The 18109-nt window shown below is 40.1% G+C and overlaps 1 protein-coding gene across 4 annotated transcripts in view; it reads left to right on the forward strand.

Moving 5' to 3' along the window:
- The first annotated feature begins 8650 nt into the window (after nt 1–8650).
- The window catches only part of MYOM2 (myomesin 2), a 146232-nt gene continuing 136773 nt past the window's right edge, over nt 8651–18109 (forward strand). For 3 of the 4 annotated variants that reach the window (XM_067558440.1, XM_067558436.1, XM_067558438.1), the window contains exons 1-2: nt 10459–10545; nt 17519–17652. In XM_067558440.1, the coding sequence (XP_067414541.1) occupies nt 17546–17652 (107 nt within the window). In that variant the 5' untranslated portion in view covers nt 10459–10545; nt 17519–17545. Of the gene's footprint in view, nt 8782–10458; nt 10546–17518; nt 17653–18109 lie in introns of those variants that run through there. The other variant, XM_067558437.1, reaches the window with a different exon arrangement.

Consider the following 18109-nt stretch of genomic DNA (forward strand, 5'->3'; position numbering starts at 1 on the left):
CCAGGTCTAATCATTAGACCTGCTATGGGACAATGTCTTATGAGAGAGACTGTCCAGCCTGCACTAGCAGTGAGGCTTCCCCACTAACAGCTGAAATCACTGAAAGCTGCATTAAGTGGTGGGAGCTCAAGACATCTTGAGTGGTGAGTGGAGTGGCTGGCAGATTGATGAGTGGTTTGGCTGGTGGAGTAAACAAGGTGCCTTCTCCCCCCCCCCCCCCCACCACAGGGTGGGAAGTGAACTCATGCGAAAGCACCTCTGAACTCTGGGTCTCCATTGACCAAGGACAACAACTATGAGTGGGGTGAGGTGAAGGGAGAAAGAGGGGTACGTTAAAGGAACTTCTGTTTGTTGGACTTTCTCACCACAAGGTGAGAACCTGCCCTGCGTACTCTGGGGTGGACATTTTTTGCTCTTGATTTGATGCTTATGAATCCTGCTTTCAAGTTAATGCTGGGTTACCGTCCCTTTTTTTATTAAAAGTTTCTTTTCTACCCACAGACTCAATGCTTGTGAGAGGGGAAGTATTGCCTCTAGAGGTGCCCAGGGGGTGGTGTGTAATTTTCTCAGGTTACTGGGTGAGGGCTTGAGCTGGTTTTGGGTTGTACTGTTAAAAAGGAACCCCTAGATAATGAACCTGGCCCTTGTTGCTGCCGACTCCACGTGACAAAACGGTTACAAGTGGATTTCCAGAATAAAGGCCTGTCTATACAAAGAGTTAGTAAGCAGCAAGTTGGGATGTAAATTTACAGTGATCTGTTTACAGCCGCAGCTTAAAGCTTTTAGTGTGTGGTAGCAGGGTTCATGTGGACAGTTGCTGTGGGGCAGGTTAGAGTGCTGTAGATTTACACTCCAGTTTCTGAGCACTAACTTTCCATATACACATGGCCTAAGAGTATTTTATTCTGAATAAGTTTAGATGAATTAAACTAATTCAGAATAAGAGCATTCACACAGGGAGTTAATCAGGAACAGCTATTCCATTTTAACTTCACACCTTGCCTTAATATGAATTAATTTCTTAGTGAAGACAAGCCTTTACTCATTCATGAGGGAGAATTTGCATTTTGTTGACATATGCTAATTTTATGGAATATTTTAGATGGCCAGTGGATTGTCTGTTCATGTCAACAGTGAGAATTGCTGTCTTCATTACACTTTATCAAAGATATTTCCCACACACCTGATTAATTTCAAAATGTTTTTACTTTTAACAAATTTAGCTGCACTTTCTTGTGCATGGTCACAAATGTTGGAATTTATTTGGTTTACCCTATGCTTTAACAAAAGGCATATTTAGTTAATCAGCCCTACTGGGCCCAAAACAAGTTTTAATTAAAAGTGACACTCAACCCAGTACCAGATCTAGGATATCTTAGGCTACTCTAAGCAAACTGGAAAATGTACTCTCGTCACAGCCTGCAGTCACTCACAACATAAATAGTTGGAAACATTTTGCTGCTCTAGGCAACCCTGTATGTTATGTATGTGCCTGAGAGAACACCATGTCTTCCCTTTAAAGAGAAACAAAATCACTCAGGACAGTGGGTCCCAAAATGGGAGTCCCCAGAACTCTGGTGGTCCGCCGTAAGTTATGTGGAGGTTCGTTCTTTGAGGAGCACAGCTGTGGGGTCGGAACATGCTGGAATGGTGTTCTGGCACTCTTGCTGCATGGAGGAGGCCATTTGGTTATCAGAGCAGCATCCTCTGCACAGTGTGACCTCTCATACACTGCATGAGTGTATGAGGGTGGGGGCATTCCCACGCTGGTGGGAGCATTCCAGTAATAATGGTACTTGCCCATTCAGGACTACACCTTTTAGTTAAAGTAAAAATAAGAGTCAGATGATAGCTTACAATAATTGCAGACTGTTTACTTTTGGTTCCTTTGTGAGTCTTATTTTTAATTACAAATAGATATATATTTTAAATAATAAACTAACCTAACTAATAGAATAATAACAGCATGAGACTTATGTATAAACATTGAAAAGAACCTGAGAAATTGAGTCAGATCTCAAAGGGGTGCTTGGTATAAAAAAGTTTAGGAACCACCAAGTTAGCTGTGATTAGGGCTTTTGATTTTAGGTTTTAACCGATATACACAAATATAACACCCATGGTACTACTACAACAACAACAAAGAAATTGGTGTTTATCCCATAAACACTGGAAAAAACACTAGAAATGGTTTCTTGTAACTAAGCGCTTGTCCACATTACTGTTTCAGGTAGATGATGGGGGGGTGATTTCTAAACTACACTAAATTGCACTAAGTAGTCTGGGTAGACCCTGCTTGTACACACTAAAGGTTCCCTAATGTGCTTCAAACAGCACTACTTTAAAGCGGATTAAGGAATATTCCAAGAAGATTATACATTACAGTATAAACTCCTGTAATAAGTAATGTATGCACATTACTCATTATAATATATACAAAGAGAAAACACCAACCCCACCCCCTCTGAAATTTTTGGACATCTACATAAAACTCAAATTGCTAAAAATAAACCCAGAGAAATTAATCAGCACCCAAAACAGAAGCCCTAGGTATGCTCCAAATTCTCACTGAAGTCAGTAGTAATCTTTTCACTAATTTCTGTGTGTTTTGGATTAGTTCCTTAGGATATATCTACACTAGAGACATTACAGCTGCACAGCTGTACCCCTGCAGCTGTAATGTCTCCTATGTAGCCACTCTACGGGCATAATTAAACTATCCCCACCATGCGGCGGTAGCTATGTCGGTGATAGAGCGTCTACTGCTGACATAGCGCTGTCCACACCAGTGCTTCTGTTGTAAAATTTATATCGGTCGGGGTGTTTTTTTCACACTCCTGACAGACAAAAGTTTTACCAACAAAAATGCTAGTGTAGACATAGCCTCAGATAGCATAATGACAGTTTAGGCTTTAAAATACATTTATCTAAAAATGATTGTGTGTACTGGTGAGTGTGCATTACAGGTCTTCCTCTGTGTCCCATCCACAGAGAATATGGGCATGAGACCTAAGGGATACACTAGTTATCATACTTTGCATTTAACTGGAGGTCTGGAAGCACTTTACACACACATTAATGAGTTAGATAAGTATTAGCTCTGGGAGAATGTATTTATGACCATTCCCTGTGTTCTAAATTGAAATTGACCTTAATAAAATTCACCAGCCTCTTTGTCATGAACATTTGTATGAGCATGATTCTGTTCACAGAAAGAAAAAGTGTTTCATATATTCATATACTTTGGTATTTGCACTGATAGTGCCCGCGTTCTCATCCTGAAACACTCTTATAGAGTGAGGAGCTGAGAAGGGAATGAGGCTGGTTTAGCAAAGGAGAAGAAAAGCTGTAACCAAAATAAAAATGAGCAGCAGCAGCAGCAAGAAGGTGGTGGAGAGAGTGTGAGAACTTCCAAAGAGACAGGTGATGTGGAAGAAAGTTCCCCTCTCTAAATTCTCTGTTCATTTCTTCCCTTTCCCTTATGCAGTAGTGAGTAGTGTTTCCACACCAGGAATCCTACCCAGGGTTAATCAGCTTATGTATGTGTTGTGCACTGCTATCACCTAAGTCACATGCAGTGGTTGCTGTTTGCTGCCTAGATAACCTTTAAAAACAGGAACATGCCTGACGAAAACTGCAGGGAACTGAATGTCTCATAGAGGCAGGGTGACAGACATAGCAGGAGGTAATCAGGCCTAGGAAATTTTAGGATACTTAACCTTTCCCTCTCCTCTTTCAAATAAGTACACATGAACCCCAGATATAATAATAGTACTGAGTTGCATATTGAGGAGAGGAGAAGAAAAGAGCCTGATTTATCGACTAGGTAACAGACTTTGCATTCACTTTTCCCTGTCACATTCACTCCAAGGGAGTGACAACAAACTAAGCAGCTGTGAAGGAAATCCAAGTGGATTTGCCATGATTTTTCAATGCACAATGCCCACTACCATAAAATGGACTCGAAAAAACTTATCCAATGACCACATGAATAATTAGTATTACTGCATCATTTGAAATATTTTTCAAATAGTCAATCCTGTCAAAAGGCTAGGAACATTTGAAGAAATCAAGAGCTAAAAGACAGAATTTTAAAATACACATATAAACTGGGAGGAGGTGTCACTTCCTTAGGAATCGGAGAGAGAGGTAAACCAAGTAAAAAATATATAAAGAAGTAAAAAAAACAGCTGAGGGTACACCTAGCAGCATTCAGATGCAAAATGGTCACGTTGGGATAAGTGGTACAAACGCTGTGGGGTGAAAGGGACACTTTACTATCCCCTGCCACATTTTTATTATCCTGTTGATGTCCCTTATTAAGCCCTTGTAGGGCTTATGTGGACTCTCTCCTGTTTCCTTCTTTGTCTCTGCCCATCCAGATTTTCATGTGTGATTGCACCACTGCTTAAGGTTGCCACTGCTTAAGCATTCCAGAACTAAAAGCCCTTCTACCTAATATAGCTGGGAAGGTCTTCTATAGGGATCAGTGGTACAAAGGTAATTAATTACAAAGGCCCAGATCATGCAAGGTACTTAAGCAAATGCCCAGCTTTAAGCACCTGCATAGTCCTATTGTTACCTTGCTGAATCTAGACTAAAGAAAGTACATCCCGGGGAAAAGGCTGAATTTCTACCTTTCTGAGAGCCAGGGATCTGGGTAGCAGAGACCTTGAATTTTCAGAGGAGACCAGGTATATTTGAGACAGTAATATCCTTTTGTTTCCCTTTGCTATCACATTTGATGGTAGAAGTCTGGATTCTTTTGGATAGCAGGCACTTCCTGTGCTTAAAGGCCAGGCCTGTGACCTTCCTTGCTCCACCATATTACAAATGTTGTTTCCCTGCCATTCCCTTTTGTATCTGCCAATATTCCTACCATGCTACATGCGGCATCCCTTCCACGAGCTTCCCATATTGTTTCTCTGCCCCACTCCCTCTTCCTAGTTTCAAGTTGACGTGCAGCCAGGAGCACAGAAGAGAAGTGAGGTCACAACAGAGTGATAACCAGGAGCCAGCATTACTCTTAAGGCACCTTAGGCTGACATTTGAGCACCACTGATTTTAACAAAACCACCTAACCCGGTAGGTGCCTAACTCCCCAGGGGTGCCTAATTTTCTGCCAGTGGGCATGTGCAAAGCTGCCTAAGTTCTGACACCACTGAACTGTTTGGCACCTTAGCTCATGCCTAAGCCCCAGCGAGATTCTCAACTCCACATTCCCTTGTTTATCTCGCCTGCAGAGCCCAATCTAGTAGGCATGCTCAGAGCACACCTAACCCTCACAGAAGACAGCTGGGGACAAGCACGTCAGCAATTTGGGGGAGCTGGCTAGGTGTGCATGTTCCCCAGGATACCCAAAAGCCTAGTGTTCACGATACTCACCTGAGATACTCACCTGGGAAGACCCAGGTTTGAATTCTCTCTCTCTGCCTGGTTTGGAGCAGGAACTTGAATCTAGGGTTCTCACATCTCCAGTGAGTGCCTTAACCCCACCAGGTTAGTGGGTGTTCTGGCTTAGGACTCTCTCCATTTGAACTGGTTCCACTTTGTATAATTAGTTATTCATTGGAGCAGGGACTTGTGCCCTGACCACTGAGCTATAGAGTCTCTCACTATCTACATTTTCACAGGAAAGGGCTGACCTGCCTTAGGTGCCTAACTCCAATGAGTTCTCACCTGCGAATCCTGAGCAGAGACAGGTACTTCCCTCTGCCCACCAGTCAGGAGCCCAAGGTCCTTTGTGGATCTGGGCCTCAAGTCCCACCCCATTCTTCTGCATTTTACTCCTGGCTAGCTTAGGTGAATCCCTGCTCAGCTTGCTGACTTCTGTGAATCCCTTTCTCAGGTGCCTAACTCTAACTACACAAGGCATGTGAACTTGGGGCTGTGAATTCCACTGGGAATCGGATGCCTATGTCATCTGTGTGAATCTAGCCCTAACTCTTTCATTGCCTTCTAGCTCATGTCCCTCACTTGTCCACCACCTCTTACTGAACACTCACTGACCACAAGGGGACTGTTTCCACTGACTTCAGCAGGGGTTGGATCAGGCCTGCCTAGCTGCGTGTTGTGTCCTTTGGACTATGGTGCTTTGTTGCATCCCAGGAGCCACAGCCTTGTGGATGTGTATTCGCACAACTGACATCTCCTACCACATCCTGAATAAAGAGCCTGAGTGTAATCCAAGACAGACAGGGCAGGCTGTATATTATTAAGGTCAGTTTTTTAAACATAATAAATATACTACAAGGCTCTAAAAGCAGAGGATGTAATCAGAACTTAACGGTACTCCTGAAAACCAACATCCCCACCCAAAAATACAACAGGAGAGAAGAGGGAGCCATGGGTGAGCAGAGTGGCTGTTGCTCTTATATATTACATGTTAATTACTCTAAGAGCTGTCTCTGTGGCAACAACCCACATTTATTGCACATGCACAGGTACCACCCCATCTGCCTATATAGATATAATAGATTTGGTTGAGCTCCTCCTGCTGTACAGTTGCCAGACTGCTGAGAGAGGCTCCCAATGCTGAATCCCACATGCTTGCTGGTGCTGGGAGAGTTTAGGCACTGTCCCTGGCTTTGGGCCTCTAGGCCTACACTCTAGGTGCAGACATCAAGTCTGACACCCCTCGTGGCAGTGTGGATCCTGCAGTTCAATTGCCTAGGCCATGAAACTAAAGTCATCTTCCCAACATTCTCCAGCAGCTCTTTGCATGTTTCCCAGAATCCCACCAACAGTGGGAGCATTCTGGTTTAGTTTACCTCTTCAGGACTACACAATAGTGAAAGCAAACAGATAGACTGTGCACAGGATTCTAAAATATCATTACTCTTTACCTAGGTAGCATGAGAAATACACAGATCTATACAAAACAATAAACACACCTATATGCATTTTCCTGCCTCAGTTTCCTCCCCACTCTGGACAACTCTTGAGTTTAGGGCAGGATCCTTCTCTTGCAGCTCATGGCTTCTCTTTAGAATGACAGTACCTCTCTAGGTCAGCTAACTTTCTCTGCCCTTGGCCAGTCTCGTAGTTAATCCAGACACTCCTGCCACAAAAGCCTACCAATCTCCTCCCCAAAGTGTCCTGTCTCAGTGGGTCTTAAGTTTATATGTCTCACCAACAATATCTGGCTCCTTATTCTGCTGCTGGGAGTTTTCTTGTCTCTATTTCTCTAGTTCCCTGCAGAGAAACTTGGCTGAATTGGTTTCCCTAGCCTTCAACTGCCCAAGGTGCTTCCACCTGAAAAAAGCGACCATTAAAGGTCGAATGACCCACCACTGAATCTGGTCTGGGAGAGACAAGCTACAGCCCTGTCAGCAAACAGTGGATTCCACATCCACATCATAGCATTCCCTAATACAGCAATTTCATAATAACTACTTCATCATATCAACTAGAATTCATAAACTGTACATAGACTAATTTCCCAAACTGTCACAATAGTGCTAATTCTATCTAATTTACTTTAAATTCATGGCCAACTACGGTAAAATAATTCTAATCCATACTTCAATACTTTTATTGATTGAATTAGTGTTACTGAATTAATACAATTAATTCTAATCCATACTTCATGGTTGTGATATCAGAGTAGTGAATTATAATCTCATTATTTTTAAATTACCAAAAAATACAAACCATCAACTTTAAAATGCAAGGTGCTGGTCAGCTGTTAGTTTTATAATGTCCTTTTATATCATAGCTTTTCAGTTTTGTTTTTTGTTCTTTGGGCTAAATCATAGAAAGAGAGGGAAGTAGAAAATCGCTTAAAATTTAACTTAAAAATACAGATGTAATTTTAAAGGTGCTGTTTTCTGTGAATAAAAAACAAGTGGTGATGAAATTACCTATTCTTATACTAGAGATAAATATCTCTGCAAAATAAAACTGCTGCTCTTCCAAGGGTTTTAGCAGCATGTATCCATAGCCACTACAGCTGGTCAAGTATCTTTTGACAAAATGCTTTTTGTTGGGAGTGTCAATTCACTGAAAATTAAACTTCTTTAGGGAAAGAATAGGTTTTGCTGAATTTCTTTTTTTGAAAACATTTTGAAAATGTTGATGTTTTCAAATGAAAAACTCAATTTTTCTGGGTCAAAAAGACTTTTGTTTTGAAATGTAAGCTAATTATACTAAAATAAATAAATAAAAAGGTCAACATTGAAACCAAATGTTTCAAAATTATTGAAATAAAGCATTTGGACTGAGCCAAACCAATGTTTTTTTCCAATTTCATAAAAAAAAATTTTTTTTTAAAAATCAAGATTTCTTCTTATCATCTCAATTTGGGACAGGAAAACATTTCAAAATGTTGAAAATTTTCCCAAATTGGAAAACTATTTTCTGCTGCCATGTAATAGCCACAAAAACATTGATTACTAAGAAAGCTAAATTAGGAAGAACAAAGCCCCTGGAAGCCATGCCCACCTTGTACTTCCATGCAAGGGCCAAGCAAAATAACAGTCCTTGCTGCTGGTGGAGTGCAGAGATTGCTCAGTCATAGTCACTGTCTAGGTGCATGCCACCATAAAGATGACAGGAAAGTGTGGGGAGGTGGAGTTATAAACCAGCACCCCTACCATACTGGCCCATGGAGCTGGCTGGCAACATAGGCTCAGGGAACAAGTTGCACTATGTAAAGGAGTGGGACAGCGTTCATACTCCTCCTGCACTAGGAATCTTGGTGAAAGATTAGGCTTCAAATGATGTACACTTGCTGTTAGAGCTCCCCTTGGGACAGCACACGTCTGCACCGACTTTACACCGGTAAGTGCTTAAAGGTACAATCTAGCATATCCTCATTTGTCTTTTCAGTAATTAAAAGATGAAATAGCTGCATATAGTCCTATCCATACTACAAATAAAGGAGCTTAGCATTAACACAGTTGGAAAAGCAGGCTACTGAATGTGCTTATGCCCCGTGCAGATGGCAAATATTATCTGGACTAATGCAAGTAACTGCCTCTCCAGGCAGTAGGTCAGATGCTCTAATCTAAAGTGCAAGTATGGATATGCTCCTCCAGTTTTTCTGACATGGCTCAGAAACAGTAAAGTGGGCCAGTGACATGGGCAGGGCTTTTAAGTGGTTGTGAAACCTGTCATCATAGGAGAAGTAATGGGCTGGCAAGATTCAGAGAAGAAGGGAGAATGCCAGAAGGGAAGAAGTCTATAGCTAAAAGGGTGGCAGCATTGAAAGTGGGGCAGAGTGGCTAGAAATGTGGGATAGGTCCTTTGCCAGAACTCTATAGGAAATTTGGGGGAGTATTGTGAACTTGAAGGAATATTGTACATTTAATTAGATTCATTTAGTAAAAGGACTTAATAGGCCTTTTCTACTTCCAGTGCTGCTATTATCTCTCTCTCTCTCTCTCTCTCTCTCTCTCTCACACACACACACACACACACACACACACACACAAGGACAATTTGCTTTATAAGGAGCATCATTCATGTAGTTTATTATGCCAGACATCAGAAACTCTTGATTATGTATTAATATTGTCATTCACCCACTTGTGTCTTGACTCCATTCCTTCACGTGTGAATTGGGGTGCTATCTTGTTTTCATATAAATCTGATAATAATTAATCCTTCACTTAATAAATGTCCCTCTCCTACTGCTCTCTGTCTATCACTCTCGTTCGGTCCCAGTCCTGTGAGTTACTGAGGGCACTCAACTTCCATTGTAATCAGTGGGAGATAGGGGCACTCAGAACCTCCCAGGATAATGCCCTTTGTGTGTGTATTTCTTCTCCCTCTGTAAATATTTACATATCATATACATGCACAATCTTTGCACGTTACATATTGTGTATACGGTAGGCAGAAACACCACTTTTTTTTTTAACCATCAAGTTAACTGATTGATGATTAAGGTTTTGGAGGCAAGTGAATAGGAGCTGGACTCTTTCTCTCTTCTCATGTTAACCAGGCTTTTTTATATAGTTGACATGGGTTAACATATGGCAATGATGTTTTTTATAATCCAAGCAACCCTTAAAGAGGCATTGGGGAGGCTCAATTTACAGCTCAAGACACCAGGAGGATCACATGTCTCCACTAATAAGACTTTAAAGTGTATGACTCCTCATTGGTCTTTTAAGTCATTATTGCTCTTAAAGTTTCACCCACACACAAAAAAATGAGATTTTTTAATTGTTTTCTTATCCTGGATTTGAACCACTTTCACACAGAATGTGACACTGGGGAAAAAAATTCTTACCTTTAGGTCAGCAATTGCTCTTTTTAGGGAAGGGATTTGTTCTCAGCTCAAAGAATATTAAATTTTTTTTAATAAGGCAGATTTTTTTCCCTTTAAATTACACTTTAACACCTATTAGACTGCCCTTACTTTTGGGAGAACCACTTAGTTGATTCTATATATAGCAACACATCTGCCCATAAATGGGAGTGAAGGGGTAGTAGACTCCCTTTAGAGAGAGAAATTATTTTTGTTTTCCTCAGCCAGAGCTTGCTAAACTGAGTAAGGCTCTTCTTCCTCTCCACTTTGCAATTTTTATTTCTCTCTAGGTAAGACTATTTTCATTTTTTTTTTAAATTCAGAATCAACAGGAATGATGACAGAAAAATGTTATACACTTTTCTGTACAAAATATATGATTCATATCAGGAAAAATAAGAAAAAGGCATAATATATGTTTATGAACAAAAGAAAAATGACAACAGGAGGGGAAAATATTGCATGGTTTTATTCTGTGTTCATTTTATGTTAATGAATATTATATTTTCATTTCTATCTTTCTACATATATACAAACTAAAGGTATGTGGGTGTATGTGCCTTCCTTATTTCAAATATAAAATTCTTCTTTCTTGTGTATTTACTTAAAAAAGAGGAAAACAATAATTTAATCTAGAATATAAATACAATGTAACTGGGACCAAAAGACCTATTCTATTTTTGTCAGTCATATTTCCAGGTACCTTTCTTTAAAAGACAGATTTCTGATTGTTATTGCTTTGTGCTCCTTGAAATGTTTTGAACTTCCTGAATATTCCAGCTAAATACCTCTGATAGAGCTTTTGGAAATTGCTCTCATGTTCTTGAAACTATGCCGGCTAGAAAGAGATAGTGGAATTGGATGATTACACATAAGAGCCAATGAAAGTGTTGTAATGAAGGATAATAAATGTTGGAATGATCTGAAGTGACTCACTTTCACTATCTCAGAGTTTCACATTCTTTGTCATCCAATTAAAAGGACAGGGTGCATTTATTGTGTGACTGGGAAGCTCTATACTTTACAGAGAGTCTGTTGCAAACCACTTTGTATGCAGAGAGTTAGGGTAAAAACATTTCAGGCCAATGTGGATTTTATTTATTGGGCCAAATACAGCTCCTGTGTAAGCAGCTTTAGTGACTCTTTCTAAAAGTCAGAACAAAATGTTTATAATGTTTTCTCTGCTTTGAACATTTAAAGTCTTCTGGAGAAAAGTTAATTCATGTATGCACTCTGTCTGGGCCAGATTCTGCCTGGACTTTAAATAGTGGCACTGTGGTTAAAAAAAAGGAGCCTTCACCCCCTAGATAGCCCACATACAGGCCAGGCAGAAGAACGGTTCTTTCAGTCATGGAAATGCAAGAACTGTTCCCTCCCTATTCTCCTGAAGGTGCATGGTGCTCCAAAAAGAGTGAGGAGAAGTGGCGAGGTGGCAGAGCCATGACAGGCAGAGCTGGATGGCTGCACAGGGAAGCATATGCACCAATGAAGGGGTGCAGCAGTGTGCAAGGCTGCCCTAGATACTGGGAAGGTCCAGGAGAATCTTGCCTTTCTGAGCCAAACTGCCTCCATACTGCCCCTTTTTGAGTACTATGTGCAATTTGCATCCTCTAGCCCTAAAGATTTTTTCAGTACGAGAACTATAACTGTATTTGGCTCTAATATTTATACAGAAACTTCAGTATTCAAGAAGTTTCACCAGAAAAAAGGGAACATAATACCAGACCCCATATATTCAATTCCATCCTTGATTAATTATCTCCTGACTATGATATCTAAGATCCAGATATGACACTTGATCTTTAACAAGACTTCCATTGGCATCCATGTGAATTCTACATATTCAGCTATAGGTCTTTATGTGGGAATTTCTAAGACATCAACTTAGCCATCTGGAAATTACTTGATGTGTTCTGTCTAAGGTTTTAGGGTACTTCTGGAATATGAGCATTTGAATTAATTGATGACTGGAAGTTTCTTTTCTTCCATCATTCACTACTGTGTACAGGGAACTGTGCATTAAACCTATTCTGGTGCTCTACCAGTTACATATAATGGGATTCATCACTGACGTGTAAAGTGGAAAAATAGGGTACCCAAAACTGAGCACTTTCTACTCTCCACTAAGTGACAAATAGTGTAACCATTAGGCGGGTGTGATCACAGCAGGCATTGGACAGCAGCTAGTGTATGGGAAGATATGAGTAGAGTCATAACATCTGGAAGCCATGAGATTCCAACAAAAAAAGTAAGAATAAGGATATGTGCAGAAGCAAAGGAGCAGCCTATACTGATCTTTCAGCAAGCATCCCTAGTTAGGGCTCAGTCAGACAAGCTCAGAGATGAGCAGAGAAAGTACATACTGTGTGGTGGAGACTTGGCAATGGGGAAGAGAAGCAAATATGCAAACAGCAGGGCAGTTAAGGTGGATGAAATGTATTGTAGAGATGGTGGATACTACCTTTCCTTCTTAGCCATGGGAATGCAAGTAGTCTATGGGGAGCACAATCCTATTTTCCTTCTCACAGCAATCGATAAGCCCACTGACCAGTTCATTGGTGGAGTGCCAGTGTCAGGGACTGTGTGAATGATCTCATTAGAGTTACTGCTAGTCCTTTAAATCTTAAATTAAATCATTTGTCTGACTAGCTAGCTTTACATCTAATCCAGCCTCTTTTGCCACGAATACACCCACTTTTTGAAGGTATGTGCCTGCCTCTGAGTTCTTGATAAGCTGCTTTTCTATTCAAACATTATTACAATGTTATGAGTCTGTGTATAGCCTGGCCCTGAACTCTGCCTTCACCCTACTTGTGACGACTACCAGTTAATGTGTCTGTATATCATAAATAAATAAATATAGGTTTGCATGTGATCCTCTCTAACTGACTTGAAATAATAAAATTATTCTGCTAAAATAGAAGTATGAATTAAACTGTTTTATATTTTATTTAGAGTCTCTAATCTTTGGAGGCAGGGCCATGTTTTTGTGTTTGTACTGTGCCTAGCACAATGGAGTCTTGATCTTTATTGAGGTCCCTGGGACCTACTGTAACTGAAATATATAATAATAGTAATTAATAATATACCAATGAGAGCTCCACATGAAGATAGCTGGCAAAATGTGGCTCTGATACTACCCTAGAACTCTAGATCTGCACGTAGAATTAATTCCTTGTGAAGTTAATGGGAATTGTGTAGAAGAGGTCTCCAGTCTGGTGCTGGTATAGTAAGTAGACATCCTGGATCACTGGAGTCAATGGCAAAACTCCCATTGACTTCAGTGGAGCCAGATTCCCACCCACATATTGTGTTATCTAGCTCTGTCCCAGGCAACCTGACAAAATCCATCCATCTCAGAAAAATCAAGTATCATAAATACAATGTATCACAATAGATAAATAGGAGCAGACCCCACAAAAGACTTCCTACAGAGAACACAGCAACCCCACATCTCATCTCCATCCCAAAGTACTTTGGGTGAATCTTGACCCTATTGAAGACAATGAGAGTTTGCATCGTATATTTCCCCCAGATACCCATCTAAAAGGGCTGGCTTTGCAGCACAGTTGAGTATTAAACATATATTCCACAAGCATTGTACCCAATGATGTTATTACATTTTGAACTGGTGCCAGGCAACAGCTACTTTATGTGTTAACAGAAAGCTAAATAAGCTTGGCTGCTCACAAGTCCTGTTAATTACTTCTAATGAGGATTTACATTAGAACTGATTGGCCATTTGTGTTTATATTCTATATAAAGTTTGGACAAACACTTCTGAATTTCTGAACTCTAATTGTGAGGAAGACTGGGAACTGATTCATTCAGAATAAAGGGAAAGAGATGTGCTTCTCTGAAATGAAAAATTCATTTTATTTTTAGAAGAGAATTATGAACTATAAAGTAGTAAGGTCTTGAAAACCAAAACATCCTGGAATATGATCCACCAGCCACAAGCATCTGATTCTGCCAACCTACGTGTGGTTTCAGTAGGAGTTACATGCATAGAAAGTGTAAGAACTTGGGAACATAGGGGTTCTGGGCCACCAATGCTTCTGCATCATCATTGAAAACTTAGGTTACATTCTGCTGGAGGACCCTGTGAATCTAGACATTGCAGGAAGTACTGCCCAGCAAGGCCTGAGTGGCAGCCCCCTGTAGCCCACTGATTGGCTCATGCTGGTATATAAACCAGGAAGACATCATGGGCAGTTGTCTGAGGAATAATGCAGACTGGCTGATTGCATCTGCTCCAGACCTTCCCTTACTGTGGACCCTAGACTTCTGACCCTGATTTGTCCTCAACTCTGCTACTTGCCTGCTGTCTGTAACCTGGTGCCTGGTCCTGACTTGCTGATATTCTGACCTAGATCAACCCGAACTCTACCCCTTGCCTTTCACCTGCAACTAGCTGCCTGACCCTAACTTCCTGGTATCCTGACCCTTTGACTTGTCTCCTGACCTCATTTTGATAACGGACTGGGGCACACATGGCCCGGGCCTGGCAGAAAGGATAAAGGATTGGGTGCATGACAAAGAGTGTGTGAGGATATTCACAAAATAGTTTAACTGGACAAATGTAGCCTGAAAGCAAACACAGATAGCCCTTAACACAGCTGTGTCAGTAGTGGAAGTGAGAGGATCCAGAGCTAGTCTGTTTGTGCATGTGAAGAAATTAATTATAAAAAGAGCTAGAGGAGGAACACAATACTTTTCATTGCCCAGTGAAGTGATGAATTAACAAAGGTCACATGCTCACAGTGGTTGAACAGCAGGAAAATTTTTAGTATTTGATCTCTCTGTGTGTCATTTTTTTTAATATGTATTATACCAATGTTACCAACTGTCACAATTTTATCTGTAGTCTTAAAATATTTGATGTGAGTATGCTGGGTTTGTTTTTTTGTTTTAAAGCCCAAGATCTTGGATTTCTGGGGTTACATGAGAATCTCCGTTTCCATTAAAATAAATAGTTTTGAGCTGACATGGCTGCTGAGAAAAACGTGAAAGTGTGGCTGAAGTGTAAAAAGCAGAAGGCAAATAAAAAGAATACAACACTTAAAAAAAAACCAAAAAAAAAAAAAACCCTGATGATATTTCTTAATCCAACATCATGATTTTGGGTAGGCCTGACTCATGATTTTTGAATGCCTGGGACTGACAATGTTGCATAATCAATTGGAGAAGATTTGCTACAGGCAGAGTAATTGTTCAGTTTGGTATGTAAGTGCCGTTTAATTGTGTTTAATTCCCTGCTCAGTGACTGGTTTAGTTTTGTTCACTATTTTAGTATTTGCGGTTACTCTGGCAATTTATGAAATAACATTATTGCAGTTCCATTTGCTGGACTATTAAAAAATGGTGGGTTTGTGTGTGTATGTGTTGTGTTTTTGTTTTTGTTTTTTTAAAATAAATGTGGGCCCAATTCTGTCGTTCTTGAGCAATATTCCCAATCAAATAGATATTAATATCAGTGGGAGACCTGTCAGAGTAAGAACGGCAGGATTTGACTCCTTTTTTATCCTTTGCTTCCTGAAAAGACCATATGCTACATGATAAATCTAATCCTATTTTTCCAAAACTTTGTTGTCACAATTAAGCTTTGTAGTGCTTTCTTCCAAAAATAAATAAATAGATAAAATTTTTAAACAAGGTATAATTAGGGCTGCTTGGAAATGTTCATAAATAAGTGTCAAATTTTATAAAAAATGTTATCAAATTTTTTGTTTATAATTTATTTTCCATTTTAAAATTGAGACATTTTTGCACATTAATTTTTACAGATTTGAAATAATTAAAAACAATGTTACCATGTGTCTGAACTGGCAAAACCAAAATCATAGTTTAAAATATCTTATATCAAAAATAGAAAAGAAAAAACATTTTCAATATAAATTTATATGAATGCATTTTGTGTGAAAAATAAAAAAATGAAACCAATTATTTTGATTTTTTTTTAAATTGTGATTTTCATTTCCTTTTTGGCTTTCTCTAGTTATAATAGAGTCTTTATTTTTCTTGAAATATATTATCCAGTTATATTGAATATATGTATTATTCATGTCAGTGCTAAAATATAGCTTTGCCTGATAGTTGATACATTTCCTGGTCTGCAGTGTGAACATGGATTCAAATATGTCAGTACCCCAGTCTTTGAGTTAACTAAGTTATTTTGATGGGAGTATCTGAATGAGTTCACAAGCTGTATCTTTATTTCTATTCAACCTCCTTTGAGATTTGTGCTCTAGATAAGCAGTTATTATGGCTACTTGTTAGATCATCTGACAGCTGGGAAAATAATTGACCATGATGGGTGGAAACCTGAGAACTTTACCTGAGGACAGGGTTTGCTGGCTCCATTGAGGTCACAGTGAAGGATGAGGAGGGTGCAAGGAGTTTTCTATCCTTCCTCAAGTGGCACACAACAGACCCAGGCCCTCTATACTCCTCCAGGGGCAAGAAGGAGATGGGGGCCCTGCATCTGCTTCTGCTCCAGTTCATGAAATGGGACCAGCATGCGGTGGGGGAACAGGCTGCACCCCACAAAGGGATGTAATGGCTGACACATTCCTCCTTCACGCCAGGGACCTAGTCCTTATTAAGGCAAATACTCATTGACCTCACTGGGAATTTGCCTGACTAAGTACCTCAGGATCTGGCCAAAAGTGCTTTGCAAACTTTATATATAGGAATTGCTCCGCTCACCCCTGAAATGCAACCACCTCTGGTGTGGAATGTGGCAGCTATTCAGCTGCTCACAGCAATCCTGTATGACCATTTTAAGGCAGGAGAACAGGAAGTGAAGTATTCCGTATCCAACTGAAGCTGCAAGAGTAATTGAGGTAGGCAAGCTATGATTTACACTAACTGGAATTAATCCAGGACACTGGTGACACAGGGACACATCCCTACTTTTGTAAAAAGGTGTCATCAGATTTTTAGTGACCACAAATGGCTAGCTTCTCCTGACACTACGCTTGGGAATTACTTTCGTATTGAATCAGTGGGAAGTGTGCCCATGAGGCCTCCCATCCAAGTACTTAGCATATGCAGCCAGGCTTAGCTACTGAGATCACAGTGTGAGGTGGCTGTATTATTCAAGTCTGACTTTATTTGTCATTCATAAAATCACAGTAGATCACTTAGATCACAGTAAGTCACAAATGCTTCAGCAAATCACAGTATTGTGATGGTCTCAGGAAAGCATCAGAATCGGTTAAAAGCGTTGGCTAAATATGACTGTCACTACTTATTTTGTAGGAGTCGAGACCTGTAGGAAATTGCAGTATGTCGTCCAAGAGAGTGCCATTTTACCAGAGGAGGCATAAACACTTTGATCAGACCTATCGCAACATTCAGACAAGATACTTGCTCCAAGAATATGCAGCAAGAAAGTAAGTACCAGACATTTCCCATCAGTGTAGAAGAGCTTCAGTTGTAAAGGGATCCTTTTCAAAATGTAGAACTTTATGTTAAAAAAAAAAAAAGTGACTTTGTTCTGAATTTCAGGATGTATAGGGAGCAATGGTTCTCAACTTTTTCCATACTGGGAATCCTATGTCCCATGATCTCCCTCCTATCTATCTGGGACCCCCTTAGCAATATGGAATAGTCATGAATCCCCCGATACCTGTACATTACTTCCAAGTTAGAAACTCCTCCCTGAAAGCAATATAGTGACGCACAAAAACTCTCTCTGATTTTAGGGATGGCCGTTGCTATAGCATCTATCTAAGCATGGGAGCTGTTTTTTTTTTTTTTAATTTTCCCCACCAAATCTGTGCCTTGGAGATGTTCACTGCTGTGAAAAGGGTTTCATGCATTTTGGACTGTTCCAGGTTGTGGTCATTG

Source organism: Emydura macquarii, unplaced genomic scaffold (assembly GCF_026122565.2).
Source record: "Emydura macquarii macquarii isolate MOO-44397 ecotype Brisbane River unplaced genomic scaffold, CSIRO-AGI_Emac_v2 contig_2063, whole genome shotgun sequence".
Classification (NCBI taxonomy): domain Eukaryota; kingdom Metazoa; phylum Chordata; order Testudines; family Chelidae; genus Emydura; species Emydura macquarii.